Source organism: Heptranchias perlo, chromosome 3, assembly GCF_035084215.1.
Source record: "Heptranchias perlo isolate sHepPer1 chromosome 3, sHepPer1.hap1, whole genome shotgun sequence".
Lineage (NCBI taxonomy): Eukaryota > Metazoa > Chordata > Chondrichthyes > Hexanchiformes > Hexanchidae > Heptranchias > Heptranchias perlo.
Window position 1 is genome coordinate 129,898,610 of NC_090327.1, and position 26,359 is coordinate 129,924,968.

Consider the following 26,359-nt stretch of genomic DNA (forward strand, 5'->3'; position numbering starts at 1 on the left):
CAAAAATTATACCTGATCCTGTTTGTAGTCACAAAGAGCCTTGAGAATGATTTGGTTTGGAGCCCGTTGATCTGTACTAATAGGCGGATTGCGTGGTTTTAATTGTACTATCTTCTTTGATTTGTTTACCAGGTTTGACACCTGTCTTTTGTGTTCATGGATTTTCTCTTTATCTTTCTGCCAAGGTAAAACAAAAAAAGCATATAAAGTAAATGTAAAACTCAAAGCCAGATAGTAAGAAGCAGATCACTTTATAATAGGAATAGATTGTACAGAAATCTAATGTTACATTAAACACATAAATGTGCTGTAAATGTGCTACTGCATTACAATAGAGGTTGAGCGGTCTAAAGCTACATGTATATAGAAACCATTAAATTTGTATGCCTGAATACAGGATAATATCTCATACTGTAGCATTTAAGAAACAATTTGACCAAAAGTAACAGTCCACAAAGTTAATTGGTCCAATTTCTCTGTCCCTACCCCTCTGTCCAGGCTGAGCTACAGCTGATTTTGGTGTGGCACGCCATTAATATGTCCTGGGGCATCCCCGGTGCAGGCCAGTCCCTTGACAGGGCCCTGAGCCAGAAAACAGATGTAAAATGAAGTTGCAGGTCTCGCCATCAGCCTTCAGGCTTTCTGGTTGCTCTTTGAGAACAGCAGTCCCAGGCCTCTGGGATAGAAACTCAAACTTGGCCTGCAAAAAAAAACTTCCCCACCTACCTTCCGGTCTTGCAACCAGATCGCCTCAATTTAATAGTCTCATCAGTCTAAAGCACAATGCAGACTTCCTTGGGCACCATGAAAATGGCCGCCCAAATAACAAAAGGGGAAATTGAGATGGCGGCCTCAGGAACACCTTCTCCAGCCTCTTTTGCATGGCATCATTGGAGGCTCAGCTCCCCTCCCCTAGGCAAATCCCGAAAGTCCTGGGGCAACGCAAGAGCATAACATGTCTCCAACACTTTACACCTGGAGAATGGGCATTCCCTGAGGACAAGGTCAGGAAAATCAGACCCAATATGTTTAAATCTCATGTGAAGATCGGACATTTAACAGTTCTGACATTCACCTAATGTCGGCCAACAAAAAGAAAGTCTTAGCTTTAAAATTATAAGCCAAATACCTCAGAATCTGTAATCAACTTTTCCAATTGCTGCAGTGGTGTTGACTTATCACAGACAAATTTCTTTCTTAGGGAGTCCTGCATTTTCTTCAACGAGTTTTCAGTTACTTGAGCATCCTCAAAAAACTATAAAATGAAAGGAGCTTGTGAGTTAATATAGCACGAGCAAGAACAGAATCACACAAATGTGTAGCGAAGAGTGCAGTTTAGCTGATTAATTTTTATCTCTTGCCCACCTAACCGTTTTCTTAAACTGCCTTTCCCCAGTTTAAAAAGAGGGTCCACCCAACCTTCCTTGGTGCCATAGTTAAGATTGATTGAAGGTGTTAATCCATAGGGCAAAGTGAACAGCATTAGTTTCACCTTCTTCCACCTCCCCATTCTCTGAAGATAAAACATTTGCAAGCAATGGAATAGCTCTACAGCTATCCCATTTGATAAATTTGAAAATATGTGTTCCAAGTTACATTGACTGATCTGTTGAACTGGTCAGTATACCTGAAAGTAATTGGAGTTTTCTTTCAAATGAACCTCAATGCATTTGGTAAGCTGAAGAATCCAACTCCACTGTGTCTGCAGAGTATCGATGTATGCCTGCAATTTTTAAAAAAGTGCACAATTTTCTCTTAATATATATTCTGTAGATTCAAAGTAAAACCAAGCTGTGTGATACATGTATAACAGAAGTGTATAATTTGCTATGATATCATTATTTTTATACAAGCTAGCAGAAGTTCTAGATATTATTTTGGGTTCTGGTGTCATACGAAAAACTGGCCCGGTCTGATATCCATATTTTTCTAAAAGCTAGTAAAGTGTCCTTTTGTACATACATTAAGATGTGGAACGTTATTGTAGTACACATCTTTTCCTATTGTCTAGTTAAAGTATTCATTATGTAGCTGTCAGTGTTCTTATAGAACTATGCAATTTTCTTTCCAGTGCTGATGGATCTGCTGTCTATTTCCAGCACTTGCATTTTTATTCAAATCTTCAGCATTTGCTGTTTTAAATCTAAACATATTTAGAAATGCTCATTACTGTTTCCTCGGTCTTTTTTGAAAATGACCACCAAACCTATGGGTTTTAACTCAGAAGATCAAAATCTGTGTTCTTCAAAAACTGCAAACAATTAGGTTACTTTTTTTATGAAGACATTGCCAAGATGTGAAGTTGACGTTTTCACATGTCCAGTGTATGGAGAACGTAAATGTCTGGTGAGAAATGGAAGTAGATAATTTTGTACCAGTTTGGGTTGTCTTTAATTAATCTAAATAAAATGTAACTTAAAAGGCAAAAATCTAGTCACTTATTGGTCCAAAGGTTACCAGAGGTTCAGAGGTGTTACAATGCAAAGGCTAAGGACAAATTTCACATTTTAAGTAACTTCTGCAATCCAAGGGACGTGATTTCACCAATTATAACCTGAAAACTGCAGACAGCGTTTGTTCTATTTAAATGAATTGTAAATTAAATTGAAAACAGTAAATGGGGTTGACAATTTGCTTTATGCTTTCAGATCACAATAGTATCTGTTCTGTTGCAAGCAGAAGCCTTTCATTGAAGAGTACTGCTTTAAAATACTACGCATTAATGAAAACTGTTCTTTCCTCCACACATGACAACTCTTGAATCAGTGATGTTTCATGTTAGAGCCCAAGGGGACAAGGCATTGTACTGAAACAGGATTTTATATAGGGCAGAGATGGGTGCTACATAACATACATATCTGGCACTTCTAATATAGAAACTACAGCATGCAGTATTATTATATCAATGCTTAACATGTTTCTAATCACATTTATTTTAACAGGGTAACCCCTCTATTAATATAGCAAAAGACTAATGTGTTACGCATTCATAAGATATCAAACAATATACTTTCCATCCAATAAATGCTACAAATATGTGTTGTGCCAAAGTTCAGGAGACAAGAATTCAGCATTGATATCTGCCCCACTTTTGTATCAAACTCTTGCCCGTTGGGGCATTAATTTGTTTACTTTAAACACCTCCATTAAAACAGCAAAGGAATTTGATACAAGCGCAGCATACAATCTAATTTTCAGGCTTGTTGCAATTGTCGCCAACATCTTGTACAGATACCTAGGTAATGAATGCTGATCGTGCTCCATATTTTCAAGAGAGGTTATATGTGAATGTGCACACCAGTATAAGCGCCGTCACTTCCCTATCTCTAAACCTGGTGGCAACCTTGACTGACCAAGACCTTTAGTCAAGATTTGCACAGCCCTTAATTGATTGATTAGCCAGGCACCCCCACCTCAATCTTGTTAGCAGCAGGATGATTATTTGTTACTAGCTGGTCACCGTCTTGTTTGAGTTTGTTTAACTGCTTTTCTTTTTCTTCCAACTGGCTCATCATCGTCTAGCAAAAACAAATAAAATTTAAATAATTAGCCACAAGATGTGCACAAACAATGCAGTAAAATAAAATGTTTTTAATTCAATGAAAGTCGCCCCACAAGATAGTGTCAAACACTGAAGTCAGGCTGAACATACCATATAATGTCACTTTCAAAAACTGCAAAGCCTCTTCTGGCATATATACACACAATGTATCTTTGTGTATAAAAAAATCTCTACGCCTTCAACAGTGTACACCCATTTGATGTCAATTTACATGCACTACATTCAAATTATGCCCAGTTAACCAACATGGTCACCAAGTCAGAAGCCTGATAACCACACCAAAGAAATACACATCAAGGTTCACAAAAAGCACATTTGAGAGAGTCTTGCCAAGATTGCTGGCCCAATATGTTCTGAAAATGGGGATCAAAGAACATATAATCTTACTGTGTAGTTTATGGATTTCCAAGGGAGTTAAAAGGGGCCATTTTCAAAACTCCTGAAGCACTGTCCCAGGTGTTGTTTCTATCAGAAGGCATTTCAGTTTCTCCACCATGAAAAACTTATTTCAAATTATAGTCCATCTCCTCAGGTGTTCCATTTTTTGGTGCAATGCAAAACCTATATTTATATTTATTTTTAAACTTGGCTATTTGTTTCCCATAATTTCTTGGCCAATTCCTCTGTTCCATTTTATAGTAGCTTACTGCTGACAATCATATAATTTTGCATTCATTACCACAGGTTAATTATACAGGATGTAAATGCTGCGGCAACTCCATAAGGGTGCAGAAAACAAAACAATAAAGCTGAAATATTCCCTTTCTTTTCTAGAATACAGGGAGTAGTGAAGAAAGAAAGAAGTTTTCAAAAGAAAATCAACTTTTTTCCTTCAAGATGCATTTTCAGAAAGCATCTTTTTTTAAGCAATTAAAATTCAACTGTTTTTGAAGGGACACAGATGACTGTGAAATGATTAAACAAAAATCACATCTTTACATAGAATTTGGAATGCAAATTTTTATGTACGAACATTTTATGGCCATTTAAATGATATACGTTATAACTGGGTATCACTATTTACAAGCTTTTCACCTAAAGATTTAAGTTATTCTATAAAAATGTACTCTAAATGTATAAAACTAAAACAGGTGAAAACTCACAAAATTATACAAAAAGAATGTTGATGCAGAAGTTCATGACAATCAAGGGCCAATTAGTTATAGACAAAAAAATACATAATTCCCTGCATATGGCTTTCCTTAAAGAAAAGGAAACCAGACGATAGTTTAAAAAAAAGGCATTTATTATTTTATTTTAACCAAACTTGATGATGGGGTAAATTTTAACAAGTTAGCGCCCCTGGCTTGGATCCTCACTCCATGATAGGTGCAGATAGCGCCATTTGGCGGGGAGCTGCAGGCACACATCCGATTTGTGGCTCTCCCAATTTTTTGTTCGAGAAAAAATTGCGAGGCCAGCAACATGTTACACGCCCTCCATGCCCAATCTTTCCTTCCATCGAGCGAGGCTCTGTGCAGGGAGTGCTAACTTGTAAATTTATCCCAATATATGCTGGTAGTTAGACATTAATGATCACTGACAAATGGTACAGACGATCTTTGAATTAAAAAATACACCCCTTTTTCAGGTTATTTTATCAGGGATCGACGTTCCAAGTTCGAAAGCATTACATTTGACAATAATTTGAAATTTCACAGAAAGGAAATTTGGAGGAAGGTGTGAGAGAGCATGAAAAAGAAATTTAAGTAAAAATGTTACATGGATATATAGTCATGAGTATTTGCCTTTTTTCAAATTTAGCTCAGTAAAGCCAGCCAGCCAGTCAGTAGGAACCACTCATGTTTTAAAAATGCTTAGCATCAAGAACACACATGCATATTTCTGAAGTAAATACAATACACTTATTGATTATCCACCTTGGGCATAAATTTTACCACCCTCACTACTGTCTGATTTTTCTTCGGGGGGGGGGGGGGGCGAGGAGGGAGAGGATGATAATTTACAATTCTAACTTGTAATTGTAGAATGCAGCTTTGGTGAATTTTGTGGTGTTCTGAGATATGTTGACTTACTGAGAAAGTTTCTTGTTTTTCGGCAATGTTTGTGTTCTTATCACTCCAATCGTGAACTAGCTCTTCTTCTTCACGGTCATTTATCCACATAATTTCATTGGATGTGGCTGAAATTATGTTCTGAAGCTTCTTCAGTTGATCAAATCGATCCATTGAAGCTTTCTAAAATGTACAAAAAACTAGACTCATTATTTGTTCAATTAAATAATGCAAAATGCTACTTTTAGCTTGATCAAGGACTTCTGCTTACCAAAATGCTTTCGTAATCATCTTCTACTGCTTGAATGCTTTCTCTGTAGTTTTCAGAATAGTTGTCACTCTATGAGAGGAAGACAAAGCAATCATAACTTCTGAATGCACAACCATCATTAGATATTTGGTGTGTAATCGTAGCAGAAAAAATGGCATTCATAATTATAAAGTAGAATCCAGATCTATTTGGCAAATAGCATAAATGATTGCTATATCTAACCAAGCATTTATAGCAGATGTCGGGTCTCTTGCGATCCTCCAAGTCCCCATTCAGGAATAATAAAGCAGCAAATAATTTAATTAAAACTGCTTTTATATTGCACAAGATCCATGCTAATGGCACCAGTTCAGCACATCCAGGTCCTGTGTGGCTGACTGCAACCGAAAAGCAAGCTTGCCAGAATTTGCCACGCAGCAAAGCAGAAAGACCCATTACTAGACTACTGGGTCTTTGCGTCACCGGTTTTAGCAAATCTCAACTAAGTTATTTCTGGATTCCAGCCAGCAAATACCAGGAGAGGGGGGGATTTTAACTTTCAACGCCGGACGGTAAATTCGATATTGGAGATCGGGCACACGTTATACACCCGCCATTGAAAAGGAAAATCGGGAGGGCTGTATAACAGGCAGTCAAACTGCTATCATCAGTTCCTCAACCGACAGTGAAAGTTAAAATCTACCCCTGGAAGTGAGCGCCACTAGCTTTTAATAGTTGTCTTTCAATCTCATATAAATGTTTATTTTTATGGTAAGTAGTGCATCGGCAGGGCAGCTCAGGTGGTAATTGAAGGTTAATGTTCTAAGCTGTATATTCAATTTTTTGTGTAAATTGGTCATTGGTCATTAGCCAACGTTGATGTACCATTTTTGTTTTAGCAAATAGTCGGCTAGAAATTCGTCATGGTCCATTTTCAGCTACATAACTGATAGCATGCTTCCAGCGGGTGCCCGAACCAGGAATTGGGCCTCATTGTAATATTACCGGCGAGCTGCGGGCGCATATCGCCCCTCCAAAGGCAGCTCGCTTTGGGACCAATGTGGGCCGGTTGTCTCGCCGGCAGCCCTCGGGTAAATACTGGGTTGAAGGAAAAGTGAATGAGAGGGAGACTGAGCAGGTGCCAGCAGTGGCTCGCAGTAGTACTGTGGAGCAGAGAGCAGCACGCCTATTTTTCCCGGCACCATAGGTTAAAAAAAAGTTTACCTGCCCTTTCTTTGGTGGCTTCTTGCGGTCTCAAGGAAAAACTAGTATGAGCATGCTCTGCCTAGCTTTTGACCAATTTCTGGGAGGGGGCCTAAAACCTCACAGGATAACCCCTGATCTGTTTCAGGTGAGCGCCACAGATGGCTCAGAAGCCGCCTTTTCCAATATAGCAGAGCCTGTACTCCAAGCGCAGATTGGGCACGGGACATTGCACCCCTAAATTACTCCTCGTTGGTCCTATTTTATGCTCATAAAACGTGCAGAATGAGGACCAATTCCCCTCCCCACATTGTATCAATTGTTAGAAGTGATAAAGAAAGAGAAGGAACTTGCATTTATATAGTATGATTTCATGACCTCAGGACATCTAAAAGTGCTTCATAGCCAATGAAATGTATTTCTGAAATGTAGTCATTGTCATAATGTAGGGAAATGCAGCAGCCAATTTGCACACAGCAATGCCCCATACACAGCAAAGCAATTATTGATCAGATAATCTCTTCTAGTGATGTTGGTGAGGGACACCTCCCCTGCTCTCTTCGAATAGTATTTGCATTATGGAGTACTATATCTATGTGATCACTATACGCAGATTCTCCTGTATTGGGTCTCTTGTAAGTGAGAAGCATATCCAGTCTGTAATATAACTTTTGTGTTTGCTAGTAAATCTACAGAAAAGGTAATTATTAAGCAAAAAGGCATATGTCCAAAATTGCATTTGGTAATTTTTACAATTACTATAATTCTTCTCAGGCGTCTATTAATGGTAACTGTGTCTGGAATGTTCTTTTCTTGTACTCTGTGGGAATTAGTCATTTTTAATCATTCACCAAATACTTGATGGCAATTAGTCAATTGTACTTTTCTGGGTCAGTGTTCAGAAAAGCAAACATGCTGTGCAACAATAGCATTTGAATATTTAACGTCTGTTAAAATTGAGGATATCAGAATTTCACAGAAACACATTAAGCTTCATATGTTAAAATCGATTTCACCTTGTACGTTTTGTGAATATACAACAACTTACATTTATATAGCGCCTTTAGCATAGTAAAACGTCGCAAGGTGATTCACAGGAGTGTTATCAAACAAAATTTGACACCGTGCCACATAAGGAGATATTAGAACTGGTGACCAAAAGCTTGGACAAAGAGGTAGGTTTTAAGGAGCGTCTTAAAGGAGGAGAGAGAGGTAGAGAGACAGAGAGGTTTTGGGAGGGAATGCCAGAGTTTAGGGCCTAAGCAGCTGAAGGCGCAGCCAGCAATGGTGGAGCGATTAAAAAGGGGAATGTGCAAGAGGCAAGAATTGGAATAGCGCAGAGATCTCGGTCTTGATTTCTATGGTTTAGGTTGACTTTACTTCCAGTGTGAATGAATCCTAAATGTTCAGCACAGGCATTCATGGACTTGTGAAGTAGTCTGACAGAAGGAACACTTTAAAGCAGCTATAGCACATCTAGGTGTGCTATAAGGAAGGATTTTGCTGCACAATGGCATGTTTATAGGAGGTACATGTAAAATATTATTGTTCAAGGCCAATGTTACATGCTCATTAGAATTTTTTTGCTATAAAATACATAAACCACTTTCATATCTGCTAATAATAGTCTCTCCCAAAAGGGTGCTGTGGATAAGCTTACTGTGCTACTGGGTAAATCATCTGCTGTGTGTGCTTCTGCTGTCTGCTCACAGCCTGCTTAGCCATGCGATGTTGCTAGAACAGAGACACCACCAGTTTCTTTTTTCTCTTGCAATCCAAACCAAAGGAAAGCAATGCTGTTGGAGTCATCCTGGCATTCGTACAGCTGTATGTTGATATATGGCAATGACTATATGGCAACTCCACTCTATGGTACAACTGAATTTATAAGCTCCCATGTGAGGAATGGCAGGCACAGACCCATCAGTACACAATAGAGCACGTAGGTACAATCCAATGTGGCCCTCAAGCAAAACACTGCTCGAGTCTGTAGCCCTCAACCAAACGTTAGTTACATTGCACTAATACTTTATGATGGTAACTCGGGTTTACTAATTCTCAGTTTCAATTTTAAAAAGTGCCCCTCTCATTCACATTATTGCTCTTCTTACACACTTCAAAAATAAACTTATACTTCTTAGTCCATTTCTAGTTACACATCATGCTTTTTTAAATGTTCAAGTTTATAAATCTGCAGCATCACACCTTGTACAACTAAAATAGGAAGCTTCTTATAATCAAAAGATACATAGGCTATTGTTTTCCTCTTCCGTAATCCCCAACGAGAGATCTTCCACCCATTCACTTTAACGGACTGCGAACCACGGGCTGGCCAGCGCAGAAGTGGAAAACCCTGGCCACAATACTTTTCTCATCCCCAAAGATTTTAAACTCAAGATGGTGCAACAATTTCAAGAAGTGATTTTTTTTCAGTTTACGTGAAAACATTCAATTTTTGGGAGGGTCTCAGGTACCAACAGCCAGTTTGGAGAATTTCCAGACAGCATGGTCCTTCTTCCAGGAATACTGTTCCAAGTGCAGCAGCAACCTTCTTGCCACATACACTTCCATTTAAATCAGATGAAGCAAAATTTTAGAAATATGGGAAAAAAAATGTTTGACAACAGCTTTGCACAATTACCTGTTCCATTTTCATTTTATCTATTTTCCAGCGAAAGTCTTCTAGAGCCTTATGGTATCTTCTTTGTTCGTTTAGCTGTTGCTCTACCGAGGCTGCATCAAAACCCCATTCTTGAGCATCGAATATGAGCTGTTAGGGGAATGAAGAGATCAATTTAGACAGAATTTTGATTTTTTTCTGGAACCCCTTTCCTGTTACATAAGGGTATTTGCAACCTTGCATCAGGATGCGATTTAGGCGGCTTTTAATTTTTAAAAAACAATTCTGGTCTCTCTATTGACTTAATACGAGACACGAGCATTAGAAATGACACCAGAAAATCAAGCCTTTAGACACAATCTTGGCAAAGTGACTGTGTGGGACACAGATCAAGTGTAAAATTATTACTGATGACCTTGTCTGCATACGACACACAGAGCTGGATTTTACTTTCCTATACTTCCTGAGCGGGAAGGCCTACTACCAAATACCTGCCCCTAAATCAGCCTTTGGAAATTTTCCTCTCCTTCCCCACCCCCCACCAAAGCAGAAATTTCTGCAGCCCACCCCTTCCACATTTAAAGGACAGGGACGGGCCTAGGGAAACCAACTTCTCTGCCTTCCCACCACAGTACCGCTCCCAAATTAAGAACAGGGGCGGTGGTACAGACTCTACAGTGGCAGGAAGATCATCAAAGGCACAGAGAAAGAGTACCTGGTCCTGGCCAGCTCTCCAATTCCCTCCTCCCCTTCGTGGCTTCATCTCGAGCCATTAACTCAGAATTTCTTTTTGATATTTGCAGGGGGATTTTGCTCCCATCAGCTTTACTGCCTCCCTCTTCCAGTGGTGCAGCAAGTGTCCCACTGCAGCACCACTGGATTTCCCTGCTACACAGTGGTGGGCTTCCTCTTAAGAGCAGAATTAATGCTAGGAGCCCACCCTGTAGGTATAATTGACCCCCTACCCAGGAAAATGGGACGGGTTAAGGCAGAAGGCCCAACCTACCTCTGACGGGGACACCACCCGGAAGAAAATTAAGCCCATTTACTGAATTGTATTTTGAAAACCTCTAAACCACTGCTCTTAACTATAGAATTTCAGTCTCCTCCCACTGACACCGACACTACTTCAAGCATCAGTAGCAGCCTGCACAACACAATGTCGCAGGTATTGTATTGCTTGGACCTATCTATCTGCAGACTGCTCTGTCCATGTCACAAAGAAAAATGCACATTATTGTATTGTAGGTTATATAGCAAGAATTCTTTCTAAAATAAAGCACAATTATTCAACCAATCTAATTAGCCTGAGAGCCTAATACAAGCAATATGTGGCTTTTTAAAAAGTAATAAAATTAATTTATAACTGAATGAATCATTGTGATAGGTATAGCATGATATATGCAAACATAATAAAGTTGATATTGCAGTGGGATCTGAAGGCACGTGGCATCATGTAACTGATACTACATTACACGCTGACAGAGTACTAGGGAATAAACTACACTATGGCAACAATTTTTCAATTTTAGTGCACTAGCCCCCTCATCCATACACTATAGCCTAGAATTTCCTGGCAAAACCTATGCAAATTCAGGTGTTACAGAGGCAGTACGACAAGGGAAATGTGGTGGGACAATCTACTATCGAACCCCCACCCCAGAAAATGCCCATTACTTTCCTGCGGTGACCTCAATGTAGATTGCATCTGCCTGTTCTGATGCATGTAGGTGAAGGAAGGGGTGTGTGGCTGTGTTATCCCCAGGAGTTTCTTTAGTTTCTACCCATTTCCCACCTGCAGGCAACACCACCATTATAATGGTGTTAAATCCAGTACATTGTCTCTAAAGCGGGAAAGTATAATTGAGGCCATTGCTTATGCGGATTGGCGAACCGATATGACCGAAAAGCCTTGAAGTGACTGCCAATAAAGCAGCCTATTGAAATCTATGGAATTAAAAGGTTGTTGCTAGATTCATCAACCAATTTAAGGAGATAATGGATTTCCCTCTTGGAATTCTATTGCATCTATGCTTGGAGGAAGAGAATAATGAGGACATGGAGGAGAGGATGGAAACCAAGAAAGGGCAGCATCATGTACAGAGGCAACACCCAACCTGTGGGTATCCATGCCAGACAGTCAACCAACAAGATCCTGTCTAGATTTTTCTTATTGGTATTGTGCAATAAGGCTACAGTTTCCCCCAATGCAGAAAGTGAGATTTACCAGCTGTTGGCACCTGACCTGCAGCTTCTTGTCACTGGGACACAGCTGTAAAGCTGACAACCACTCTAAATTTTTTATGTAATGGGATAGTTCCAACGAGCCTCAGGTAACATTAGTCGTACAAGACAATCAGGAGTGCATCACTTCAGTAAATAGTTGACAAAAACCCTGCTCAGACAGGCCTCAAATTCATTATTTTATCTGTGGTCCAAAGGGAGAAAAGGAGGAAAAAAAAATCCAATTTTTTCAAGTGTCCCAAGGACAGGCTGCCATTGATAACACCCATGTGGTAATAAAGGCCTCAACTGAAAATGCTATCAAATTAAAAACTGGAAAAGATTTCATTCACTGAATGTGCAGATTGTGAGTGACACAAGCCACTTCATTCTGCATGTCAACACATGCTACCCAGGAAGCAACCACAATTCTTTTGTTCTCAGGCAATCCAAGATACCTGAACTCCTTAGTCAAAGTAACGTGACATGGGATACCTGCGTCAGCCATGGATAATGACACCTCTCGGTCATCCAAAGATAGAGGCTGACAACAGGTGCAATGAAGAATCGAGTGCTACGACACTAATTGAGATTCTGCAGACATTCCATTGTCATAATGCGTTCATTTCAGGTGTAGGTGATGCAGGATTCACTCTACTTTTCACTCAAACATTACCACACTTGATCTCGGGCAATAGAATAAGGAGCAATGGAATAGTAAGAAAGGGATGTGTGGCTATGGGGGAGGGCAGGGAGGGGAAAGAGGGGTGGTTGTTAGCCATGTATCTCGTAAATGAAGAGATGAAGGAGAGAGTTAATATGCATATTGTATGATCATGGATGGTGTAGAGGTGAATCATGCTGCCAGCATGAGTTTGTGATCTACATGGGTACTCACGCCTTCACTTACCTTGGCCATCCTTGTGAAGTCACTAAAACCTTTCTGGCACTGCATTCCTATTCATGAGGTGGTTGAAGTGATGCTGACTGCGTGAGCCACCTCCCTCCAAACTGCAAAAACCACTCTTTTCTAGAGCTTTCTGACCTGGGTGCCAACATACCTGACCACAAGATTCTGCAGGAATTCTCTAGATCTCCCACCGTAACTTCGGTGGAATCCTCCAAGAAATGGCTCAAAAAGTCTGTTCATGCGATTTGTCCAAGGGTTCCATTGATCTCCCACTGAAGTTACAGCAGGAGATTAGGATAACCTGCCCGGAATTTCCAGGCTCTAGTTTCTTCTTGCCCTGATCTCTACCAACATTACCTCCACCAAAGCTTAGGAACATAGGAACAGGAGTAGGCCATTCAGCCTCTCGTGCCTGCTCTGCCATTTGATAATTTCATGGCTGATCTGTGATCTAACTCCATATACCCACGTTTGGCCCATATCCCTTAATACCTTTGATTGCCAAAAAGCTATCTATCTGAGAATCTTGGTCACTCTCGGCACCCCCCAATACTGCTCCTTCTTCTGTCATTTTAATCCTCTTCTTTCACTCTCACTGTGTTTCTCCTCAGACAAATTTATGATCTTCTGAACCTTTTAACATACAGCAAATTGCTACAGCCAAAATCGCATTTGTCTGCCTCCCAGCAGTAGAGATTCCAAGATTAAACCTGCACTGCTTATAAAATTAGGCCTTCCCAGGAAAATGCTCTCAGGGTCACATGGAAGGGTGGAAGTCGCACCCCACCATGTTTCTGAAGAGCCCAGAAAGACCCAGGCCCATATTTGTAGGCATATCATAACACTAATTGGATTGATCTAGGTTTTTAAAATGTTGAAACGTATAGATGATGTAGCTGTAAGCAGGCAGTAGCTTAGACTGGGAGTGCAGAACTGGAAGATACAGCCTCGAAATTCCTGTAGGGCCACTCCGCCAGTGGACAAGTGGCGGAGCATATCCTAAGGCCACCCTAAAGGACAGGCCCAGACGCCGTCCCAAATTAATTGGGACAAGGTCATTAGTATATACAGGGTGGGCACATCAACGGCACCTGCTAAGTCACCAGGAAAATCAGGAGTGGCAAGGCACCTCTCTGAGGATGGAGAAGAGGCCTGGAAGAGCTAAACGATAATAATGGTAAGGGACTCTTCAGCTCCAAAAAGATTCAGCGGGCCCATTATTAAGGTTATTTGATCCCATCCAGGATTGATAACCTCTTGCTGCAGGATTGTACCATCCAGCCAATTGCCATTATACATGGAGTATCTCAGTTGCTTGGCTAAAGCATATTGGTGAAACACTAGATAACTGTCAAAACTAATTGTACAATAATTTAAATGATTCCTGGAGAATAAGAGGGTTTTCTGGAGTGTATTTGTATTATTTGGTAGTTTTTATTGGAAAAGTGATGAGAGGTATATTTGGAGGTGATTCAAAGGCACACCGTGTTGAAAGGATAGTAGTGGGTACCCAACATCACAAGATTGTATGTATGAAGAACAATGTCCTTCTTGGGCCAAACACCCCAGAAACTTGCTCCCCATCTCCTGAGCCTGGTGAATTCCTCCTCTGCATAATCAAGGTACTAAATTAACTTCATCAAATCAGGAATCATGCCGCATTAATGAGAGTAAGCAATGATTTGTGGCCAAATATCCTTGTCACTTATATCTGAGGTCACAGAATATATTGAAGTGACCACCACTCCCAGTATTAATTGCTAAGTGTGCACCTACTGAAGACATTCCAAGCTCTACTTAGACTAAACTGCAATTTGTTCATCATGTTCATTAGTGGAAGAAAGACACACAAAAAAAAGCACACTAGGGATTACTCATGCTAAGGGCAGAAGAGGCCCAGATGACCCTCAACCAGGCATGGCGCCTTCCCCTCAACCCACGTTTCATAGAGCTGGGAAAGGGAACAGTGTCCACCATCTCATTACAGTACATGCCATAGATGCTGTCAGATATTCCCATCATAACATCCACTTTTGGAAAAAATGGATATTGTGTCTAAATGATTTAAACATCAATTTCACCTAATATCCGTCCCTATTTCTATTAAAGACTTATTCCTGGGTGTACTTTTCATTTTAAAAAAAATCAAAAGTGGCTTAGTGGGTAAATGGTACACCTGTGCAATACTATCCAAGCAGGCCAGAAGGTCCTAGTTTGTGGCAGGCTAGCTGATTTTAGCTGGGGCAGTAGGTGGGGCCAGGGGGGGCAACTGCAAGTGGCATCAATCCCCCTAGGCTAGAGGAGGGGGAAAATAACCAGGGTTCTCACTCTTGATCCCTGTCCACCTATCCCTGTTGCCGGGTGCATTCTGCACATGCCAGTACATTACAATGGCACTCGGATAATCCACTTACAAATAAGCTAACAATACTCATTGTCCAGGCTCATACATAAAGAATGACCACTTGATCACCCATAATACTCATTAAGGGTGAGTGCCTTTAGGAGAAAGGACAGAAAACTGGAAAAATTTAGACAGGAAAAAAAAGTAAATATTAATAAAAATCTGAATTACAAAGGCCAGTTCTCCTTTTTATTATTCTGTAAATATATGAAAGTGTGACTTGGTTTACCTTTTGCTGTTTTATCCAGCTGAACAGCTCATTAGTTGACCTTGAAAGCCCTTCATCCCAGGAACTTCTGGATCTCTGGATAGTGTGATGCCATGCTGGCCTGTTACGCTCAACCATTCGGTCAATGTATCGGTCAGTGATAGCTTTAGAAATGGCACGCATCTGATCACGAAGATGATGCACACTGCAAAAGAGTTTCAAAGACCAGAACTGAACAGATCTAAGTGAAAAGGATACCAATAAACTACAATATTGGTTTTCCACTATAAGCTTTGACATGTGTGCATTATCCACACCAGTGTTATCACATGAATTTAACACTTGCTCTAATGAATAAGCAGCAACTTCATGGAGTAGATTTTCATCTCTACTATCAGGGCATAAAACATTTCAAAGCACAAAGGAAAAATCAGGTGGGGTGGATCATATGGCCATAACAGAGCCTGCCTGACAGAGCTGGGGCAAGAGAGGCCCAAGGATTTCTTCCTGCTCCTCCTGGCTCCCAAGGATTCTAACCGAAGAATAAAAATAATCTTACTTAGCTCGGCCTCTTCTGGCCACTCTGCTGCATCGTGCCAGGTTTCTCTGGTAGGTTTGACATCAGGCGTGTCTCCCCTTGAGTTAAATTCACATTGCAGCACCGATGACGTCATCGGGCCACAACTTTTAAATTTAAATTAGGCCTTCGCTTGCCTGCAGCGGGAGCATCGGCTGAAGTTTAGATGTCGCTAGGCAGGAACGGAGCGACCTCAAGTCGGTAAGTGGATTCGGCCTGATCTAAACCCCTCCCACGCACCATTCTCACTGGGCGAGGGGGTTAAAATCGATCCCAAAGGGAATCAGCATATAATCAATATTATGACACTGTAGAATCTGATGAATCAAACCATTTTGCAACAAACATTGTAATAGTAAACAGCTTAAGATCTTGCCCAGTTTGCTTTGTTAACCTTGAATATAGGGTTTCCATAATTATTCTGATTTACAATTATATTGTAATAACAAAATTTCAGTAACGTGACAACCCAACCAACATCTTATTATCCTGGCACCCAAATTTTCAGGTGAACTGAGTTAGGGAAAGCTGGACTTGTAACGAAAATACAATATAAAATAAATCACGACTCACAAGCATCTTCAGTTAAAATGTTCTCATTTAATTTTGGTCTACTGAAAGATTTGCCATAAACACATTTCAATTTATTTTAATTCCATCACACAGATGTACATTAAGAACATTTCACTAATCCCTCAATTCCTACTGATGAAAACAATGTTATAATTGGTGTAATGTATTTATTTCATGATCAGGTTTCTTTTGAAAGATTTTTTTTCGGATTGAAATGCTGATGCAGCATTCGCTGAGTTCTTTGGAATCTATAGAGGTGGGTTGCATGAAGCAGGCCTGCTTTCACTGATGACTTGCAGCTGCAGAGCCTTTTGTTAATACTTGTGTATGCACGTACACAACGTTGCATACATCTGTTTAGTAGTTATATGTACTGAGCTGGGTGAATCTGCTGACCAATCACTATGGTTCTGTCCTGGATTATACCCTCAGGTGAATTTGGAGTTAATAATTCAGCACGTTTTCATGCCTGTGTTCAGCCTGCTCCAGTCTCCATTTACCAATATTAATAAAAAAGGTGAAATAAGCCACCTTCACCTAATTGCTTTTCTTAATACAATTGCTACAGAGCGAGTTATACAGGAGGTGTTAAAAGGACTGGCATCCAGAGTCAGAGCCTCGAAATGATATCTTCAAACTCCTATTTCCAAAACTCAACAGTTTATTATCTTCCTCTACAGAATATCGCCTTTATTATAATAGTAAATTTACACCACCTTTTTGTAATTTTAGGGTTGTGCACAATGTAATCGTTTCTATTCATGGTATATTCCTGCAACGGCTTGGTGCTGCAGAACACTTAATTTATTAACAAACTGCATCACAGTGTGACAGGTTGGATTCCCCCACAATGAGTGCCTGATCTTAAATGGGTTGTCAAAGGGACAGGAGAAGAGTCTCTTTTGCGTGGGAGAAAAAGGAAGAAAACCATTTTAACACAATCACAAGATGAAGTTGTCGCTATCCTGTAGTTAGCATAGCAAGCAACAGAATTAAGATAGCTAGTGTTAACTCGAAAGCACATAACGGACCCTGACTAAACAGTTCGGCATCAAGGTCAAAACAAATTGTTAAAAAGGTTGCTGCCATGATCTTTCCTGCATTCATGTGCACTGTTTAATTTGCCTTATGCCTATGTCAATAAAACCGTCCAGATACTGTGTAGCAAACATTGCTATCTTGAAATCAATTAAGATGCTGATGATCACTAGGGTACTTTGCTAACTGCTCGCAGGTGGCTAAAAGGGGTTTATGAAGAAATATCTTTAAGAATTCACAAGCTGGTCAGTCAGACTCAAAGTAGTCCAGTAGCTAACCAACCATTAACAGTAATTTTTTACTCTTTTGGAATATCTTGATAATGCACCTTCTCTATACATGTAGACTAAAGGGCTACATTCTCCACCCATTCATAGTTAATGAGTGGAAAATCTAACTGTGTATCCCTTACACTGTCTTGTTTTGTAAGCTAAAAAATACTAACATAAAATATTCATGATTGGTCCACAACCAATATATTTTTTGTCTCAATTTGGCCAAAGCAATTACTAATAAAATTGTATGCAGAAAATAGCCTGAGACAATGTGGGAGAGAAGGGGAGGGAGAGAGCGAGCTAGAGTGAGGCGGGGGGGGGGGAAAAGAGAACGAGGAGTTTGGAATTATTTTCTTTCCTAAAAACAAGGTAGCATCTATTGAAATCTTTCTGGTGCAATTTCTTTTGATTTTAGTGTTAATAAAATCACCTTATTTTGATATAAGATTTTCCTGACAAAATGAAGTTTGTTGACAGTGGTACTTCCTAAACAGTCCACAATTATAGAATGACATCTCTTTCTGCTGTTTGTCATTCATTTAACTATTCATGTATTGTTTCATTACACAGTGTGGGGCTACTAACAAACGTTGTGTGAATACAAACAACTACATTCTGACCTCATATTTTGAAATGTTGATAATCTTTGATTAACTGTAAAAACTATGTTCTTTTAAATCAGCTTAAAAAGTCACAAAAGAATCATGGAAGCCAAGTGATTTACTTTTAACTTCAAACTTTTAGTTACCAGTGTATCAAAATACAAAAATAGTAACTTCTTCATTTTGCAATATCTGAAGGATGTTTTCTGTTACAAAACACAGTATACAAGATGGAGATTTACAGATTTTTGTTAGGTAAGTATATTAAGGGATATGGAGCAAAGGCAGGTAACTGGAGTTGAGCTACAGAGCAGCCATGATATAATTGAATGGTGGAACAGGCTCAAGGGGCTGAATGGCAGACTAAAGTTTCTGTGATTCAAAACAGATCTTCAGTACATTTCAGTTTAAACTGGAATCAAAGTAATTTTTCTTACCTTTTTTTGATTGATTCAAAAGGCTTCCCACTACGCTTTAAGTCTTCCATATAGTCTTCAATTGCTGCTAGCTGCTCACCAGCCAATTTTAACGCAGCATCAATTTCTGATCGGTATTTCCCAGGCAGGCCATTTCTGAAAGCAGCCAAATCCTAATATAAAATAGAGAGAGAAAAAAAAATGGCATTTGAAGGTTTTAACCAAACATAATTATGTTCCAATGTAAGCAGAGTCAGGTCCTCAGTTCAAACAACAAAATATGGTATCACTTTACAAACATCTAATGTCTCTGTTCAAAATTATTTTAATGGTTTAACATGACAGGTTATTGCCTCAGTTAAAATAAAGGACAAAGCAATTTCATTTGAATGCATTATGTATTTTGTGCAAAGCTTTTCTATATACAGTACCAACTATTGAACATATGAATGTAACAGTTACCATTAATATACCACTCGGATGCCTGTACATCCCAGTCACACAAAAACGATTACTACTCAAACTGCGCACAACTATGGTCCGTACACATCACAATTTAATTTAAACAGGAGCTTTGCAACAAGATGGGACGTTGTGCTTCTTCCTACTCCTTACTACAGTTGACGCTCCACTATAACCTCACACCCAAAAAGGGGAGATATTAGACTGGGCTATCCTAAGGGTGCCAAGTTAAATATTTCTTTATTCCTTCTCCCCTGAAGTTGACTACTTTTTGCTAGGAATGTGTTTTGTGGGTGTCATACACATCTTCAGTATCTCATCCAAGAGGCCATTCATCCCGTCAGTTTAGACAGTGAACATCAACAGAATATTCAGCCAAGCAGGCACCACAGCTGAGCTCAAGCCTGTCCTCACTGGACATCCATAAACATGCATGTCCAGCAGGGATCAGGGCAGGAACCCGTGTCAATATTCCCCTCTCTGATCCAACTGTAACCCTGACCCCGCCCCAATTGCCATTCCAGCTTAAGATCAACTCATTCAATATAAATCAGGGATTGAATCACCTAGAACAGGAATGTCAAGCTACGGCCCAAGGAACAGTTTCCTCCAGCCCATGGTACGCTGTGCTGTGTTTCCAGTGCATGGGAGCCGCCCTGGTGTGCGAGTCATGTGTACGCGCGATAGACTTGATATTGCAGTTACACACTGGAACATGGCAGCTCACATAGAGACAGAGTGACTGCAGAGCTAAGCAGCTCTCAGCACTTCACACTGCAGGCGAGTGAGGGATGGGGTTAGTCCAGCGGTGCCGGATCAGGTCCTGTCTGTCCTGCAGCAGCACGCTAGTGGCGGTCTGCATGGAGCTGCGCGCCCCGGTTTTATATTGCGAGCTCCAACCGGTACTGCTCACATTGGGCAGCCGCAGCCCCATGTCCTCGGCGCCTCTATCAGGGTACCAAACCCAGGCCTGATACCTCAGTCTCAACTGTTGTCGCCCCGCTCAAGTTCTCGCAGAGTTTGCAGCCTGAGCTTCAATCAGCAGCAAGAACAGCTGATCGATGGGGCTTGAGGGAGAGACCAGCAGTCCTGGGGGTGGGATTAACTGTTTGCCCATGAAATAACCATCAAATCCATATTCTGAGGGAGAATCTTTGAAGAACTGCTTGCTAAAACCTGCAGAAATAATGAGGTGGAAAATCGTTGCTGGGTCAAAATCCTGGAACTCCCTACCTAACAGCACTGTGGAAGAACATTCACCACACAGACTGCAGCGGTTCAAGAAGGTGGTTCACCACCACCTTCTCAAGGACAATTAGGGATGGGCAATAAATGCTGGCCTCGCCAGCGATGCCCACATCCCATGAACGAATATATAAAAAACTTCAAGCGCACACCAGAAGGTGGAGCCAGAGGCTCATGCGAAATTGGGCTTCAGGCCTCGTTTTAATAATAGCGGCGAGTTGCTGGCGTCTGTTGCACCTCCAGGGGCATCGAATCTGGGAGGTGGGGCGGAGGAAAATGCAGGAAAGCGAGCCGGCAGCAGCACTATGGAGCTGGGAGTGGCACTCTTTCCCTACCATTTCTTCAGTGGCCTCCAGCGATCCCTTTAAGGACCACCATTTAGCCCACTGTAGTACTGAAAAAAAAATAGTCGCAGCTTTCACAGCACATGCTCCACCTAGGTTTTCATGCATTTTACAAAAAGATCCTGAAACAGGCACAGGACCTTTCTTTGCATATTTAAATTGATCCAATGCTGATTTCAGGTGACCACCAGGGATGCCTGTAAATAGTGAGGATCAATACGGCGGCTGCCATAGCGCTGGCACAGATTAAGGGCAAGACCTCGCACCCAGAACTTGGTATGGATGTGTCCATTTTACGCCAAAAAACGGCAAAACGCATACCAATTTCTAACCGAGCATGTCCTAATAACATTTACTGAATGTGGCCCATGCCAAATTCCAGGATATCAGATCAGGCCCATCATAGAAAATGAGTTTGATACCCCTGACCTAGAAGGACATGGGCATCATGGGAATACCATCATCTTCAAGTACTCTTCCTGACTTGGAAATAGATCGTTGTTCTTTCATCATTGCTGTGTAAAAATCCTGCAACTCCCTACCTAACAGCATTGTGGGATACCTTCACTACACGATCTGCAGCAGTTCAAGAAGACTGCCCACAACCATCTTCAGGGAAACTAGGGATAGACAATAAATGCCAGCCTTGCCAGCGAAACCCATATTCCAAGATGGAACATTTTTTTTAAAATCCTGGTCTGTACAGCTTAGCTTTAACCAATGAGCCATTGTAGGAATCCGAACAGTTTAAGTTTTGCTATTCAAACAATGTACCATCTGTATTTGTTCTCAGGATGTGGCCTACGCTGGGCGACATTTATTGCCCATCCCTAGCTGCTCCGACCAGGTAGCGCACTCCCTCTTGCCTTATGTTCATTGTTTTATAAGTGAGTGGCTTGCTAGGCCACTTCAAGAGGCCATTAAGAGTCAACCCACGTAACATGGGACTGGAGTTTTTATGCTTATCCGGTAGCTTTCATGGTCATTTTTCTCCCCCTGGTGCCAGCCCACAAATTACCAGATTTACTGAATCCAATTTCACAGCTTAGTGGGATTTGAACTCAATCTCTCAGTTGCTAGTTCAGTACCATAACCACTACACTAACCTACATTATTTTGGGTCTGACATTAGTGAAGCCTGTCTAAAACTTTAGACAGAAAAATTCATTTATGCTCACAAAAAAAAATTTGCAAGCCCATTTGTACACAACTCCATTTCTGTACAAAGCAATGTTGCATAATTTAACTATATAGTAATCATTATAGCCACTAAATTGCCTCAAAAAAATTGTTCCTGTCATACAATAGCCAAATTTTCCAAACAGCACAAAGTTTCATGTTGTACTGATTGTGGAAATCTCCCTTCCGGAGCACAATGGGGCTTTGTAGACATCAGGCTATGAGCATTATTCCTATGACTTAGCTTTCCCCACACACTATGTCACCAATAACCATGGCAGTGGTATCTAAAGCTTCAAAATATGGTTGATGTCACCAAAAAACCCCAGAAATAATCAACTTCCAAACATTGTTCTCTTCATTACAATTATTATTTTCTACTTTAATAAAGACCAAAAAGGTTCTTTACCCTAGTGCTTATTAAGACCAGCTTTGAAAGAAATGTGGATTCCTAGTCAACCAGTTTGAGAGAGTAGTGTTCCTGTGCATGAATTAATAATTCCAGCAGATATATAGGACTCAATTATCACAAAATCATACAAAGTTATGGCACGGAATTCGGCCCATCGTGTCCGTGCCGGTTAAAATGGTTGTGATCTTTACCAGAAAGAAAATTGTGAAGCAACAGGAAAGGAGACTGTAGACTATTACATCGAAATTAGATTTAGCACAAAAGTTCTAAAACATGAGACCCCACAAAAAACATACTGCAATTCCCTAAACAATAATAGGACTTGGCGTAAAATTGCTGAACAAAATGCAGTCTTGCATCAGAATTTAGAAGGAGCGTAGGAAATGATTTAATTTCAACAAGAGAAAGGTATCCCCCAACATGCAGCACTAGGAGACACAGGAAAAGGAGTAGGCCATTCAGCCCCCCCGAGCCTGTTCCACCACTCAATTAGATTGTGGTTGATCTGTTCCTCAACTACAATTACCTGCTTTTGCTCCATATCCCTTACCTAACAAAAACCTAATGATCTCAGTCTAGATCATTTCAACTGACTCAGCATGCACAGTCTTTTGTGGGAAGAGAGTTCCAGATTTTCACTACCCTTTGTGAAAAAGTGCTTCCTGATTTCATTCCTAAATGGCCGTGCTCTAATTTTAAGATTATGCCTCCTTCTTCTGGATTCCACTACCAAAGGAAGTAGGCTCTCTGTGTCTATCCTATCAAATCCCTTTATCATTTTAAAGACCTTGAATAGATCACCCCTTAAACTTCTAAACTCAAGGGAATACAAACCAAGTTTATGCAGTCCAACCTCATTTTAACCTTATAAGCCCCAGTATTATTCTAGCAAGGCCAATATATCTTTCCTGAGGTTTGTTGCCCAAAACTGAACGCAGTACTCCAGATGGGGTCTGACCAAGGCTCTGTACAACTAAAGCATCACTCCCTCGCTTTTCTATTCCAACCCAACTGTGACAAAGGCCAACATTCCATTAGCCATTTTGATTATTTTTTTGTGCCTGTGCACTAGTTTTTAGTGATTTGTGTACATGGGACACCTAAATCCCTTTGCTCCTCCAGACTTGCCAAACTAAGTAGAATCCTGAGCAGCCAGATGAATAACTCATCAGGAGGGAAACACTCGAGGAGGTTAAGTGAATAAGAGTAATGGCAGATGCTACAAGATAGGGTGAGAAAGGAAGAGGATAATCCAGCCATGCTTCTATTGAGAGCTACCGTGTTCTTTTGTACTTTAAATCTCAGTTGTCACACAATTAAAAACATGGGGGTAGAGTTTCCACTTTGGGCACAAATTGCACTGGCTGGGTTTCATTCAGAGTTTCCACTAAAATGCGTTAACATAACCACAAACGTAAAAGCTTACATAAATCAGTGCAATCCGTCAGCTGAACAGCACGTAATCGTTCATTTTTTTGTAATAAAAAATATTCATTGATGTATTTAGGAGTGGTAACCTGGTGCAGTTTTACTAATACAGCTGAAAATGGATTTATCACAAAAAATAAGCATTTATAATAAGTGTCCAGTCCTCCAGCTGTGAGTAACCTGATTTTAAATCACTGCAAATGACTAAAACTATACTGTACCATTTACTTCTTTCATTGGTGTATACTAGTCAGTTTCTTAGTAAATTAAACATTTTTTAATATTTAAAAGCATTTAAAACATGCCTACCAGTGCATGTGCGCCTAAGAAAACGAGTTTAATATGAAGACCCTCCTCGAATGGCCGCTATCGGCGGAAACTCACCATCCTGGTTATTTCATTCAGGGGGCAGGGCCAGCTTTGGGGGCAGGGCCGGCTTCAGCGTGACTATTTTAGAACCAGCGCAAAAGATCGCGGAAACTCAAACTACGCTGAACATAATTTATGCCCAATATACATCGAAATTCCTTGATCTTTTGTGCTGATCGGGACAAATTGCGCTGAAAAAGCCAGCGCAATCCAGCAGAAACTCTACCCCATACTGTTTGCTCAGGGAGAAGAAAAGGTAAATTAAATTGTCCTTTCTTTTTGGAAAATGTTTTAGTAGCAGGAGGGGTAAGGTATAACCTTAGCAAACAAACGCAACTGTGTAGGAAAGCTGGATACATGTGCAATAGGAACATAGGACTAGGAGCAGGCCATTCAGCCCCTCGTGCGTGCTCCGCCATTTGATAAGATCATGGCTGATCTGTGATCTAACTCCATATACCTGCCTTTGGCCCATATCCCTTAATACCTTTGGTCGCCAAAAAGCTATCTATCTCAGATTTAAATTTAGCAATTGAGCTAGCAACAATTGCCGTTTGCGGAAGAGAGTTCCAAACTTCTATCACTCTTTCTATGTAGAAATGTTTTCTAATCTCGCTCCTGAAAGGTCTGGCTCTAATTTTTAGACTGTGTTCCCTACTCCTAGAATCCCCAACCAGCGGAAATAGTTTCTCTCTATCCACCCTATCTGTTCCCCTTAATACCTTATAAACCTCGATCAGATCACCCCTTAACCTTCTAAACTCTAGAGAATACAATCCCAATTTGTGTAATCTCTCCTCGTAACTTAACCCTTGAAGTCCAGGTATCATTCTAGTAAACCTACGCTGCGCTCCCTCCAAGGCCAATATGTCCTTCCGAAGGTGCGATGCCCAGAACTGCTCACAGTACTCCAGGCGCGGTCTAACCATGGTTTTGTATAGTTGCAGCATAACTTCTGCCCCCTTGTACTCTAGTCCTCTAGATATAAAGGCCAGTATTCCATTAGCCTTATTGATTATTTTCTGCACCTGTTCATGATACTTCAATGATCTATGTACCTGAACCCCTAAGTCCCTTTGGACATCCACTGTTTTTAAACTTTTTACCATTTAGACAGTACCCTGTTCTATCCTTTTTTGATCCAAAGTGGATGACCTCACATTTGCCTACAATGAATTCCATTTGCCACAGTTTTACCCATTCACCTAATCTATCAATATCCCTTTGTAATTTTATGTTTTCATCTACACTGCTTACAATGCCACCAATCTTTGTGTCGTTGGCAAACTTAGATATGAGGCTTTCTATGCCTTTATCTAAGTCGTTAATAAATATTGTGAATAATTGAGGCCCCAAGACAGATCCCTGCGGGACTCCACTAGTCACATCCTGCCAATGTGAGCACCTACCCATTATCCCTACTCTCTGTCGCCTTTCGCTCAGCCAACTTCCTAACCAAGTCCGTACTTTTCCCTCGATTCTATCGGCTTCTATCTTAGCTAACAGTCTCTTGTGTGGGACTTTATCAAATGCCTTCTGGAAGTCCATATAAATAACATCCATTGACATCCCCTGTCCACTACTTTAGCCACCTCTTCAAAAAATTCAATCAGGTTTGTCAGGCACGACCTACCTTTCACAAGTCCATGCTGGCTCTCTCTGATTAACTGAAAATTCTCAAGGTGTTCAGTCACCCTATCCTTAATTATAGACTCCAGCATTTTCCCCACAACAGATGTAAGGCTAACTGGTCCATAATTCCCTGGTTTCCCTCTCTCTCCTTTCTTAAAAAGCTGAGTGACATGTGCAATTTTCCAATCTAGAGGGACAGTTCCTGAATCTAGAGAACTTTGAAAGATTATAGTTAGCAATGATCGCAAGTTGAGGAAATGTCTCGATAGAACTTCCCTCTCCACTCCAGAGCCATGCTGCTTGAAATAGAATAGAATCAAACTCTCAACTTGTCTCAAACTGTACACAACATTCTTGGAAGCTATGGCACAAATTTAGAGAATCATGTGTCATCTGAGCCACACATTATGAA

At 40.6% G+C, this 26,359-nt stretch overlaps 1 protein-coding gene across 2 annotated transcripts in view; it reads right to left on the minus strand.

Moving 5' to 3' along the window:
- Nucleotides 1–26,359, minus strand: part of dspa (desmoplakin a) — a 90,254-nt gene that overhangs the window by 58,389 nt on the left and 5,506 nt on the right. For both annotated transcript variants that reach the window (XM_067981971.1, XM_067981972.1), the window contains exons 3-11: nucleotides 18,898–19,049; nucleotides 15,417–15,600; nucleotides 9,672–9,800; nucleotides 5,849–5,917; nucleotides 5,599–5,760; nucleotides 3,414–3,518; nucleotides 1,628–1,723; nucleotides 1,130–1,255; nucleotides 13–177 (exon numbers count right to left, since the gene is read on the minus strand). In XM_067981971.1, coding sequence (XP_067838072.1) covers nucleotides 13–177; nucleotides 1,130–1,255; nucleotides 1,628–1,723; nucleotides 3,414–3,518; nucleotides 5,599–5,760; nucleotides 5,849–5,917; nucleotides 9,672–9,800; nucleotides 15,417–15,600; nucleotides 18,898–19,049 — 1,188 coding nt within the window. The remainder of the gene's footprint in view (nucleotides 1–12; nucleotides 178–1,129; nucleotides 1,256–1,627; nucleotides 1,724–3,413; nucleotides 3,519–5,598; nucleotides 5,761–5,848; nucleotides 5,918–9,671; nucleotides 9,801–15,416; nucleotides 15,601–18,897; nucleotides 19,050–26,359) is intronic.